The following is a 13,151-nucleotide window of genomic DNA, read 5'->3' on the forward strand; positions in this document are numbered from 1 at the left end:
CCAGTTTTCATTTTTCTTCTTCCTCAAAACAGTCCTGCTTCTAGCGAGGCAAGTTTATTTTCTCTCTGCTGAATTTACACCAGTAACCTCCAGCTTCTTAGAATGCCTAAGCATTTTTAACTGAGAGTGCCTTTTTCTTTTACCCATTAATCTTTATTCAATATATGTTCAATATTTAGCATATTTTTTGTCTACCTTTTTTTCCTAGGTACATTCCAACTTTTGGTGTTTGAGGTTTTGAACTCTTTTTACAACTTACTGTTTATGTCCTGCTTTGATACTTATGTCCTTTATATTAGGTTATTTGTACATATCCTTCTACTTTTTTCTACTTTACCCTTTTACTGTACTCTGAACTCTTTAGGACAGGGACTATACCCTCTTTCTCTATTATTTTTCTTGTGCCTAGCTCTTGTCCCCAGAATATATAGAGAGACAGGGTGGTAGAATAGAGAGGGTAGACAGATCTGGTTTCAGATCACGGCTCTGCTACTAACTTGCTCTGTGATGTTGAGGATATTTTTGCTCTGTTTGAGCCTTGGGTACTTTATCTGTAAAATGGAGATGATAATAATAGCTGTCTCACAAGATTATTGGAAAGATTTATTAAATTATTGTGTCAACCTATTCAGTAACACATAGGTATGGAAAAAATACCGTCTCCCAATCTCCTTCCCCGGTGCACAATTTATATTTCCTAAATGATATCTTTTTTTCTTTCAGAAATCAGATGATACAGATATTCTGTACTGTAATGTAAAAAGAAGACAAGAACTGAAAAGGTAAGTTTTCTCTTTTTCTTGATATATTTTCACTTTTTTTTAGCTTTGAATTGTGAGAGTAAATACTTAGATTCGCAAAATCCTTTATTTTGTTTAGTACTGCTTTGCATGCAAATATTTATAGCTAAATCACAGATTATGGTTAATTTTCTTAATAGTTGTATAAATTTAAGAAAAAGTTGAGTGAAATGAAAAGTCTATCAGAATTCTATGCTATGTAAATACTACTTTCAAATAAAATGTAAATTTTTATCTCAAATAATTTGATTTTGACGCACCCTTATAAGATATATAACTTCATTATATATAGTAATGGAAGAGGTTATGAGGCTGATTTAATAATTTTGGATAAATTATCTTTGCATATTACCCATTAAGAGAATATGTAACTTATTGAATTGGTAAGGGTCTAAAACCACGTTAATTAAAAACAGGTTATGGCTACAACTAGAGAACTTGGGGAATAGTGTTAGAAATAATGGAGATTATTTCTCCTTAGTTTTCTGTGTTCTTTGGATAAAAAATTTAGAGAATTTTGTGGTGAAGGAATTCTTGCCACTAATGGGGGTAAATAAGTATAAAAAGTATAATGCATGATAAAAGTTGGTAAGATCAAAGTTTCTCTGAAAATAAAGAGTTACAGGAAAACAATTAAAGTGGCTTAAATCTATGAATAAAACTTCTGCTTCCCTGACAAGCTCAGTTAATGTTTGCTAAAATCAAAAAATCCAGCTTGCCTCTGACTCTCTTTCAGTTTTTCTTTTGAATCATCTTCTTTTTTTTGTGAATCTTTGTCTCTATATTATTATCTGTTGAAGTATACTCTGTCAGAAATTTCATGTTATATTGACTATCACTTTCTAAATTTTTCAGATTTTTAATGCCTTTTGTACTAGTATCTGGTTTTTTAAAAAAACTTTAAGTTTGAAAACACTGCCTGATTTTTCACTAGTTACCTTTTGCTTAAGAACACATTTTCTAGCCTTGATTTTATATCCATGTATAAGAGTGTAAATGGAGTTCTGATCTGTATACTCAACCCCCTTGGACTTATTCATATAGTCTCTGGGAAGAGGAAAAAATAATGTTGAATTATTTTGAGAATAAGATCAAAATTATTCTAAGGATGCAATGAAGTTCAACTTGGCGTCAGTATTTACTCAAAATCTGCTACTTGGCTTCAGCCCTTCCATCACTGAATAGTTGAATGTCTTATTCAATGACATTTCTGTATCTCTGAACCCAAGTGTGATCAATGACCATGCTATTGTGTGAGTTATTACCGTATCTAATCAGGGTAACAATATCAGTAACATGAACAGTGCAAAGCATCTAGATTTATTGTTAATCTCTGATTATTTACTTTCAGATGTTGGTGAGTAGTTTAGATGTAACTCGTAGTGAAATTTTCTTTTGTCAAAGACAAAAGTGTACGGCATACAATATACTTCAGAATGACCTTGTCGTGCATTTAAACAATGTGATATATATTTGAAACGTTGATTGGACAAAAGAAAGCTGTAATACCGTGCTTAGTAGATATCAATATCAGTAACGCGGGATTTCTCATGACCATTGGTTGCTTGCAGAGAAAATGATTCATTTGAGATTGTTGTTTACTTCCTGGAGTAGTAAACAAACTTATTTGCCTTAAGGTTATAAATATTTCTTTATGATACGTGGCATCTTCCGAAAAGATCTCCCTATTCAACTACAGGAAAGGTCCCGAAATTGATGTGCAAACGTTGAAAGCTGAGATGTAGGTGGAAAATCAGAGAGAATTTTGTCATGCTGAAAGCCAGTTACATTGTATTGTTACCACAATTCCAGATCCTTGGTTGAATTTATTAGCAATAAAAATATAAGCAAAGGCAGCAGTCTCTTGAAAGTATTCAGAAAGCATTTCGTCAGCTTGCACACAGTTTGTGGGATTTCTTCAATAAAAATTGCATCATAACCATTGGCCAAGTCTAGGAGTTGAAAAGGAGATAAGTTTTATCTCAGTTAGTATTAGAGAGATGGTACTGTTGCCATCAGCAGTACCCATTATTGGCAGAATTAACCAAAAAGTACTTTATTCTTCATTTGACCTAAGTTGAAAGTAAGTATGTGATTTAATATCCTAAATGTGCATTATGATGGCTAATGGAGTAATCTAGCCACTGGTAATGTTGAGCAATTATTTTTCTTGCTGTGTATCATGTTTTAAAACATTGGTTACTAAATTTTAGGACTTCCCTGGTGGTCCAGTGGCTAAAACTCCGTGCTCCGTGCTTCCACTGCAGGGGACATGGGTTCGATCCCTGGTCGGGGAACTAAGACCCCACATGCTGCGTGGCATAGCCAAAAAAATTAAAATAAAACATTGGTTACTAAATTTTAAAATAATCTAATTATAACAATTAAATTTTTGACAAGATTTCACATTTATTTTTGTATCACAAGAGTTCAATGTAGGATGGTGATATTTAGCTTCAGCTGATACTGAGTTTATGCTTAAGTCATTCATAAAAAATAAGTATTTGCTATATGTCTAACATGTCTAAAAAGATCTCAGAACTTTAGTATTTTGGGTTGCAAATACACAACTACATTATCACAATATAGCATTTTGCAAAACTAGTTGATGAGAGGTAACTTCTAAGATTTAATTTTGTTGGTCTTTTAAAAGGTATTATAATGCTGAGTTTTTATTAATTATGACCATATGGACCATGGTGCATAGATTGCTGTGAAATATGCAGGACAGGGCCATTGTGAAGAAAAAAATAAAATAGGAATTTTAAACTGCTCAGAAAACTACAGGGTCCTGTTAAAATTTTTCTTTTGTTTGTTGTTTTTCTGATTTTTCTTTAATGCCGTTGATGTCTTATATGATATACTATTAAGTGTCAAGCTAGGGTCCTATTAAAGTTTTGTTTTATTGCTACTTATTAACAGATAAATAATGATAGGCAGTCTTTTTGTAGAAAGAGATAGTAAAGAAAGTAAAACCAGATGAAGACTCAGGTGAAACTCCTATAGAAATTCTGAGATGTTTATAGTTTGCTCTTGCATAATTAATTATTTGAAAAGTCACTTATTTACCATCTCTTTCTCCCCTGCTGGACGGTAAATTAATTGCGGGTACGGACTGTATTTGTTATGTCCTCCGCTCCCTCCCAGTGCCCGGCAGAGTGACAGGTACCTAAAAGGCACTTAAGGATTTACTGATATAAATTAATGGATTGTGGTTCGTCGAATTTTTTCCCCCTTTCTTTCTGACTACAAAGTAATATCTAGTTTTATTAAGCAGGAAAATGTTATCACTTCTAGCTATTGCTGCTTCTAAAACTTTTTAGCACATTTCTTTCTAGCTTTTTTACTATGCTAGAAAACTGTTGAGACCGCATTATGTATAGAGATTTGTACCCTACTTGTTCTCTGCTTAATATTATATCAGTATGTTTCGTTATGTCATTGAAAACTTTTCATAAACATCATTTGAAATGACTGTGACACTCTATCATATTCGCTAGAATGACATGTTTTTTAGTCATTTCAAAAATTTTAGCATTTATCTCGTACCTGATTTTTTCCTCTTATAAATAGCCCTGAATTGAATATCTTGCTGTTATTATTTTTTAGTCCATTTCTGCTTTTTTTCCTCCTTGGTATAGAATTTCTAAAGTGCAAATTACTAAGAAGTCAAAGGATAAGAACATTTTTAGAATTCTTAATTATATTGTCAGATTCCTTTGTGTAACTGTTAAATCATTTTGCATTTCCACTTGCAACATATGAGAGGATCCATTTTACAATTTCTTGCTGGTGTTTAATGTTATTTAAAAATCTTTGCTAATTTGATAGAAGAAAATGGTATGTTGTAATTAGCATGTCTGTGACTTCTAGGGAAGTCAGACTTTTTTCCCCAAAGTGTTTATTAGCTATTCCCTTTTTCTCTTTCATTAATTTTCTGTTTATGCCTTATTCTAGAGTCTTAGTACTTTATTTTTTGAATTTTATTTTTTTATACAGCAGGTTCTTATTAGTTATCCATTTTATACATATTAATGTATATATGTCAATCCCAGTCTCCCAATTCATCCCACCACTACCCCTGCCCCGCCACTTTCCCCCCTTGGTGTCCATATGTTTGTTTAGAGTCTTAGTACTTTTTTTTTTATTTTTGCGGTACGTGGGCCTCTCACTGTTGTGGCCTCTCCCGTTGCGGAGCACAGGTTCCGGACGCGCAGGCTCAGCGGCCATGGCTCACGGTCCTAGACGCTCCGCAGCATGTGGGATCTTCCCAGACCGGGGCACGAACCCATGTCCCCTGCATCGGCAGGCGGACTCTCAACCACTGCGCCACCAGGGAAGCCCTTAGTACGTTTTGATGAGCTTTTTATTTACTAAGGCTAATAAGCTGTCACATATGTAGTAAATACCATTTCCAAGTTCTTTTAATTTTATTATTTTTTAATATGCTAAAGTTTTAAAGTAAATAGTCATTTATGTTTACTGTTTTCCTTTGTGATTTTTCCCACTGCTATTAAGTTTAGGAAGTTCTCTATTAAGAAATCAGATAAATATTCCCTTTTTCCTCTATGGTTTTTAAGTATTTAATATGAAGTAGAGCAGTTATGGAAATAATAATTATTTTGCACTTAATTGTTTAATCTGTTTGAAATTATACCATCTGGTATTATATAAAGCTGTACGTTTGTGGGTTTTTTTCCAAATAGCAAACCAGTTCTTCCAATAACCGTTTGTTGAGTAATCCTTTCCACTTCATTCTTAATGTAGCCATTTCTTACTTTTTATGAAGTTCCTATCAGGCCAGTTCTTTCACTTCCTCACTAAAATGATACAGTGCAATATTACATATTATCAGGTACAATTGTAATGTAACCTAGTTTTCTGTGCTGCTTTACAGACTGAATGTAGAAACTGACACTCCAAGAAAGAGACCAAAAATTAGTTCTTCATGCCAAGGACTTGTTAAACTCCAAGAAACATCATACTCAAATGATAATCATATTATTTCTCAGAGTCCTTCTTCAAATGGAACTAAAAAAGGTATAAGTAAATGTGTAGATTTTAAAGTTAAAGATATTAAATTGACAAATGTTAAGAGTGAGCTGGACCGTGGAATTAAAAACTTTAGCAGTCCTAAGATTGCCAAAGATGTGAGACCTAAAGCTGAAGGCCAGGCAAGTGAAAAAAAATGGCCTCATCTACTTGCTCAGAGGGAGAAGATGAAGGAACTCAAGAAAGAAAGGTACAATAAATTTAGAGACAGTTCTGAAAAATATGTTTTGGAGAAATGCAAGAGAATCCAATTTTCTCAGGATTATAAGTCCAACAAGATAATTAAGGAACCCCTCGAATCTAGAAGAAGAATGATCAATTTCAAAATCCTAGGAGAATCCCGTGAAACCCTTCAGAAGCTTGTAGAAGAAGATGTCTTCAGTTTAGATTCTAACACGTTGAAGACCAAGCAGGAGAAAAAAGAATGCCTGGAAGGCTCCCAGTTTTCGTTAAATTTGACAAGGCACAAAAGTGAACATTTATTTTCAGATTCCACGTATAAGCAGACTGTTCGTGAGTGGGAAGGAAAATATCATGAGCATCAAAGAAGTAATGATTCAAGTTCTAGTGAAAACCTAACCAAGGTAAGGTAGTGCAAGATGAATATAGACTTTAGCAAAGAGTTTTAACGTACTTAGGTTTGTGTTGTTTCTATTATAGATAATGATCATAGAGAGCTGATTCTATTTAGTCAAGATAATGTTGATTCTTTTATTTTACCACGATAATTCCAACTTCCTTAGGAGGCCATCCTGGCAAGTATCAAGGATCCAAAATAAGAGGGAATGTGTAAAAATATAGAAAGAAGCCATTATAGATCGTTCTATCAGAAAAGCACTGTGACAGTCTTAGGCTCTTCTCTAACTCCAGGAACTATAGAACATCCAGGGGTTATTATTCCAAATAGCTATTCGTTTAACAAATTTTTTTTTGAATGCCCTGTATGCCAGGCACCACAATCACTGTCTTTGTTTTCAGAGACTGACTTAATATGAGGAGACACAGAAACAGCCACCTCAGGTCTGATCAGTACTTATCACCTAATATGGGAATACACAGCAGGGGATTAACATGGCCTTGGTGCACCGTGGAGGGATTAATTCAGGAAGGTTTACTGGAGGGGATAACAAGTAAACTGAGAACTGAGGATTGAATAGGAGTTATTCACGTGCAGACAAGATGGAGTGAGATGGGAGAAGCAGGGATATTCCAGGCAAAGGGAACTATGTGTACAGAGATCCAGGCTAGAAAGCTTGGCATATCTTGTTTTGCTTCTAAATTATGTAATAAGTCAGCATTTGTGGACTAATTTGAGAACCTAATTGCTACAGCCTTGTTTCTATGGCAAATAAAATTATTTATTGATACCTTTAAGACAACTTTTAGAACTTTGGAACTTCAGAAGTTCTGAAATTTAGAGACTGCTTAAAAACAGGTGGTGGTGGAGCCTACCTACTTTTAGGAATCAAGACTACAGAGTGTAGTATAAGATACTTCCTTTGAAAAATGTAGGGATTGTAACTAGGGAGGCCAGAAGAGCTTGAGAGAGAGTACTCTTTGTTCACTGAACTTGAAGGAGTCCAAAGAAGGAAAGAATTGAGTTTGTTCTTTTTATTGCTTTCTTAAAGGAAAGCTACAGTTTTCTTCTTGTGCTCTATAACCAGTTCTGTAGAGTAGCATGCAAGCAAGGAATCTGAATTTTCCAGTATGTTTACCAAACATCTTTGTATCATTGTTTGGTGTTCCCCTCGTGCTGTACATCTGAGGAACAGTATGAGAAATCCCTGCACTGCATCTTACAGGTTTTTTTGCTCTCTGTGTAGAATTGCTACACAAACCAAAAGAGGTACATAGCATGAATATTAAGTTGTAGGGGAAGCAATTTTTGCATGATTACTTTTCAGTTATTGGAATTAAAAACTCTTTATATTCCCTTGATAGCAGTCTTATCTGACTCAAAGTCATGCAGACACAGGAGCAGCAAGTAAATATTGTTCTTATCTTGAATATATTATCTTTAGCATATTATTGACAGTAGCTAATCATCTTAATATTATATTTGTTGTTTTGTTTTCCTCATATATTCCTCAGTAGATAATTATCTTCCTAAAATAATGAGTGTACTTTACAAAGAAATAACTGTATTTTCTGGATTTAGTAATCCTGTTATGCTTTCCTAGGAGAAAGTGACTTATTTTGTTTCTTAGGTTTTATAGTCCTTTGATACAGACCCTTCTCAGTTTGCATCATCCCCTCACCATTGCTAACTAACGTTCTAGAGATTTGTGGTTTATAGGCCACTTTTATAAGTGGTATCCCACTTAATTCTTATGAGTCTGTGGGGTAGAGATTCATCAGTTTATCAAACATTAATTAAAGATACCTATTATGTGTTAGGTTCTAGGCATTTAGAGATGAATAAGATGCTTTTTACCCTCAAGAAGTTCCCAGGGAGGTAGATGAGTAAACAAATACAATTGCAAATACAGTGAAGTAAATACTAGAGCCCTAGGAATTTGGCTGGTATTAGTATAAATTTGGGAGTGAGTTAAGGAAGGGCTTATTAAGGTGGAGGTTCTTAAGCTTGGTATTGAAAAATGTGTAGAGCAAAGAATAGAAGTGTCGTCCTGTCAGGGGAGAGGACCAGTTGTGTAATGGCCCAGAGTTATGAAATTGCATGGCAAGAGCCTACGTGGGCACTTAAGTTGTTCATTTTGACTTGAGTTGTGTAAAGAATCTATAGAAGAGGGAGTTGGGGAGGAAGTGAGGGTCCAGAAAATGGATTTCTTTATCTCTCATGGGAAAGTTGGTTTTTTATCTTGTAGATAGTACACAGCCATTGAAATGTAGTCAGGGAAGCAGTATAATCAGGTTTTTAGTTCGGAATCACTCTAGCAGATAAAACCATTTATACCATCATTATTGTTATTCCCTTTTGTCATCTCTAGGGAAGGCTTTATCCAGGTCCATGTATTTAATAAAGCATGGTAGGGGAAGGCAAACATTTAACACCCACTAAGACTTTCTTTTATAATAAGGAGGAGGTTTTCCAGGACAACTGACACGAACTTTTCTGGATTTGGAGGTAACAGAAAGTTTATTGAAATCACTGAAAGTGACCTGTGATCAACGAGAGTGAAGGGTAGTAGTAAAAGAATGAAAAGACTTCAAATGTCATGAGTTTCAGGAAGCTCTATAATAATCTCTAGCTTGGTTGGCACTCCTTAGCTGAAAAGAACCTAAAGCTCTAGTGAGATTTAAAGTCAGGTGGAAAAGGCATTATAAAACCCAGGGTCATGGAATAGTAAAGCTATAATGGGCCTATGTGTGTGATGTATGTGGTGTTGTTGTATCAGGTGAAGATTGATGTTAGGTAGTTTGGGTAGAAGCTGAATTCCCAATAAAGCAACATATGATACACTTGTTTAAAGAGGGTCTGTCATTTTTATACAGTGTCTTGTAAAATGCATGTGAGTTTGGTGCTTGGAGAATTCTTAGAAGATGATTTCGTTTAGTAGTGGCTTTTGCTGAGTTCCTTGTCACCTGTATGTAGGGTTGAGTAAGTCTCATCCACTCACCAAAAGTGCCAGTGAAAAATTGAGATTTTCAATCTTTGCTAGGAGACAAAAAATAAAACACCCATAAATGATAACATTTTTCAGCTTTTCCTCCCTCAGCCATATAATAATCTTCAAGTTCCCTTTGTTTTGTCATGTCACTTTTATAAATGGCTTACTTACTCCTGGATAAAAATTTCCCACCACCGAAGGCCAGCTCTTTTTACCTTTGCCATGGTTGTTGTGTTTCTTAGGGTGACATGTTTTATCCTAGAATACGAGTATTTTTAGGAATGTATATATATAGATGAGTAAACCCTAAAGAATTTCTACTATGTTTCATAACTTAATAGAATGAGGCTTTTCTATTCTAGGGGCAATTGTTCATCTGGGGGCAGTTTTGCCTCTTAGGAGGGCATTTGGCAACTGACTTGATGGAGACATTTTTTTTTTTTCAGTTCATTGTTTTTCTTTTTATTGTGACTGTTTAAGTATGTACTCCCAAACAACATAGTTTACTTGTCTTTAAACTGAAGTATAAATCCTTTTCTCTTCAACTCCATTTACAATCAGATTTTATCTCTATTACTCCACTGAAATTGCTTGGGCAAAGGAATGGAGACATTTTTGATTGTCAAGGTTGGGAGTGGGTAGATATCTAGTGGGTAGAGGGAAGAGATACTTCTAAACATCCTACAACGCATAGGATAGCCCCCAAAACAAAGAATTACCTGATCCCAAATGTCAGTAGTGCCAAGGTTGAAAAACCTTACTCTAGGTATATGCTTCGTAACTAATAAAATTACTTTTCATTTCAGAGTTTTGAAGCACCGTGTTCTTCAGTGTCACTTGAAAGTATTCAAGATACAGATCAAGAGGTTACTGATATATTTATTTACTTTGAATATTTTTAATGAAATTAAGTCAAAGGGTTCCTATTTCAATAAAATATAATGAGTATAAAAACCTTGATAGTATGAAAATAACAGTGATATCACTGCCTAATTCAATACGTAAGTTTTTATGAAGCCATGAAAAACTGTTTGGAGAAGTATTTACATTTACTTTATCACCTTTTGGGCTTTTTTTCTAATAACCTCTAATCTGTTTTGACAGAGTATCTTTTTTTTTAAATTAATTTATTCATTTATTTTTGGCTGTGTTGGGTCTTCGTTTCTGTGCGAGGGCTTTCTCTAGTTGCAGCGAGCGGGGGCCACTCTTCATTGTGGTGCGCGGGCCTCTTGCTGTCGTGGCCTCTTTTGTTGCGGAGCACAGGCTCCAGATGCGCAGGCTCAGTAGTTGCGGCTCATGGGCCCACTTGCTCCACGGCATGTGGGATCTTCCCAGACCAGGGCTTGAACCCGTGTCCCCTGCATTGGCAGGCAGATTCTCAACCACTGTGCCACCAGGGAAGCCCCTCTAATCTGTTTTGAATAAAGAGCATGGAGCCTGTGGCCCACAAGTTACGTGAATTTTAAATTAGTGTTATGTTTTTGCATGCTTATGCCTTGGCTTGCCAAAATGCAGTATGATATTAGCATGTTTTGCCTCATTTTTCTAATTAGCAACAAGATGGACATTTCTTCAATGAAAATGAGGGCACATACATTTATTTTTTACCTGTTGCTTCATTTCTCAACTAGAATCTCCTGGTTGAACCTCATAGAATTATTGTATACAATTTTATCTTCCCTGCTTCTAAATTAAAATTAGATTCATAGAACACTTTGTGTTTTTCTATTTAAAGGAGACTTTAAAACCATACTGATTGCTTTTTATTTGTGACAGTCAGTTATACTTTTATGTCTTTTGGGTCAATGCCCCTTGAGAGAAGAAAGATTTCTCACCTCTGCTCTAAAGTTAGATTATACTTTAATTTCTTTGCATCAGAATACATCAGGGAACTACTTCCCTGAAGTGAGAAGGGTATTAAGATCTGGATTTCAGTTTTTGATGGTTCATAAACAATCTTAGAAATCTTAGGAAAAGCGCTCATCATCCAGATAAAAACATATTTGGCTCCTAAAATACTTTGAAGTGAGAATGGGAATGAGAATTAACTTGTTTTGGAAGTCTGTTTTGTACTAGGCTCTGTGTGAGGTTCTTCACATTATTTCATTTAATCCTTATGAAAAATACTAAAAGGATACAGATATTTAATATTCCTGTTGTGTAGATAAACTGAGACCCATGGTTGTTAAATAATATGTTTGCCTAAGGTTGCAGAAATAATAAAGTAAGAAGAGAAGAGCTAAATTAGAAACCTTGTGTATGTTTATAAATCTGTATTCTTTTATCATGTGGCTTTCATATTTTTGTAAATATTTTTCTTTCCACAAACTATCTCATATTAAGTGAATTAATTAAGAATTAATTGCTTTTTTCTCTTACTAATCTGCAGAGAAACTAATTCAAAATATTTTGCTGCGGGTCTTTTGCAATTTAGATGCAGATTGTAGAAGAGCTTCACGCTGCACGTGTGGGAAAAAGTGTGGATTTACCTGTGGTTCCACCTTCTGGAGAGTTAACAAGTATGGAGATTGACTTGGTGGAAGATGATGTACATTCCTCTTCTGGTATATCCTATATGCATACGACAATTTTATGATCTCCTATGTTTTCTTAAGAATTAATGTGCCGACATTCAATTTTTATAATATTTAGAGGAAAAATGTTAAAATGTGCTTATTTGAAATAATAAAGTATATTTCTTTTAGCTACAGGAATCAGGTCTAAGGTTTGTCTTATCATCATTTGCTTTATATATCTCACATTATTAGGCAGTTAGACATATTTTCTCTTTCTCCTTTTGCCAAGGGGCAGTAATCAGAGTTATGAGCTGTCTTTTATTTTTGCTCTTAATCATAACTTTTAACAATTTCAGCTTTGTAAAGCACTGATCAGAAATAATGCAAATTGCTCAAAGGTATTATATTCATGGATTTCTTATTTATATAGTAAAATTGTGATTATTCTCACTCCTTGGAGAAGATAATGATAGATATTACCCAAAATATGTTAATATACTGCTTTGAATTGTATTTGTAAAAATAGTAATGCTATGTTACATTCACATTGCATTTTTCAATTTATTAAGTGTTTTCCTATGCATCAACTTATCTGTTCCTCACATGACCCTATGAAATAACAGTGCTAGTATTATCTTTTTTCTTCCATTTACACATATTTGTTTTTTCAGTTATATTTCAGAGTACGTTAAAATTAGCTTATGATTCCTAAGTACGTAACTACCAGTGATAGAGTACAGGGTTTGGCAACATAGTTACTGCTGGTGCAAGTTAATTTATGATTTAAAATCCACCCGTAAGCAATATACAATATTCTATTGGTGGATAATTAAACACTGATTACTGTTCTTTCTCTTAAGAATTGGAGTAAATGCATTTTTGTTTTTATTGTCTAAAGTACTGCCTTAATAATGCTATCAAAGTTCTGTTATATCAAAATTGTAGTTATTATACAAGTCTGTTATCAAATGTCATGAAATCCTCACTTTGCTCTTTTTCTCTAGCAAATACTGCTTCAGACAAAAAGCTTTTAATTGTTGTTGACACAAATATACTGATGAATCATCTCAAATTTGTTAGAATTTTGAAGACAACAGAAATCTCAGGTATTTATAGAACATATTTACCAATTCTGATTTTCTTATTTGAGTTGATACTTTATATGAACAGTGATGTGGGTTTTCCCCCCCCCGCAAAGTTATTTCCATTTGGAT

At 34.3% G+C, this 13,151-nt stretch overlaps 1 protein-coding gene across 1 annotated transcript in view; it reads left to right on the forward strand.

The window, feature by feature from the left end:
- Positions 1–13,151, forward strand: part of SWT1 (SWT1 RNA endoribonuclease homolog) — an 87,067-nt gene that overhangs the window by 2,447 nt on the left and 71,469 nt on the right. Inside the window, exons 3-7 of the mRNA XM_065871058.1 lie at positions 724–782; positions 5,698–6,436; positions 10,228–10,287; positions 11,856–11,985; positions 12,942–13,043. Coding sequence (XP_065727130.1) covers positions 724–782; positions 5,698–6,436; positions 10,228–10,287; positions 11,856–11,985; positions 12,942–13,043 — 1,090 coding nt within the window. The remainder of the gene's footprint in view (positions 1–723; positions 783–5,697; positions 6,437–10,227; positions 10,288–11,855; positions 11,986–12,941; positions 13,044–13,151) is intronic.

The sequence above is a fragment of the Phocoena phocoena genome, chromosome 1, assembly GCF_963924675.1.
Source record: "Phocoena phocoena chromosome 1, mPhoPho1.1, whole genome shotgun sequence".
In the NCBI taxonomy this organism is placed as follows: domain Eukaryota; kingdom Metazoa; phylum Chordata; class Mammalia; order Artiodactyla; family Phocoenidae; genus Phocoena; species Phocoena phocoena.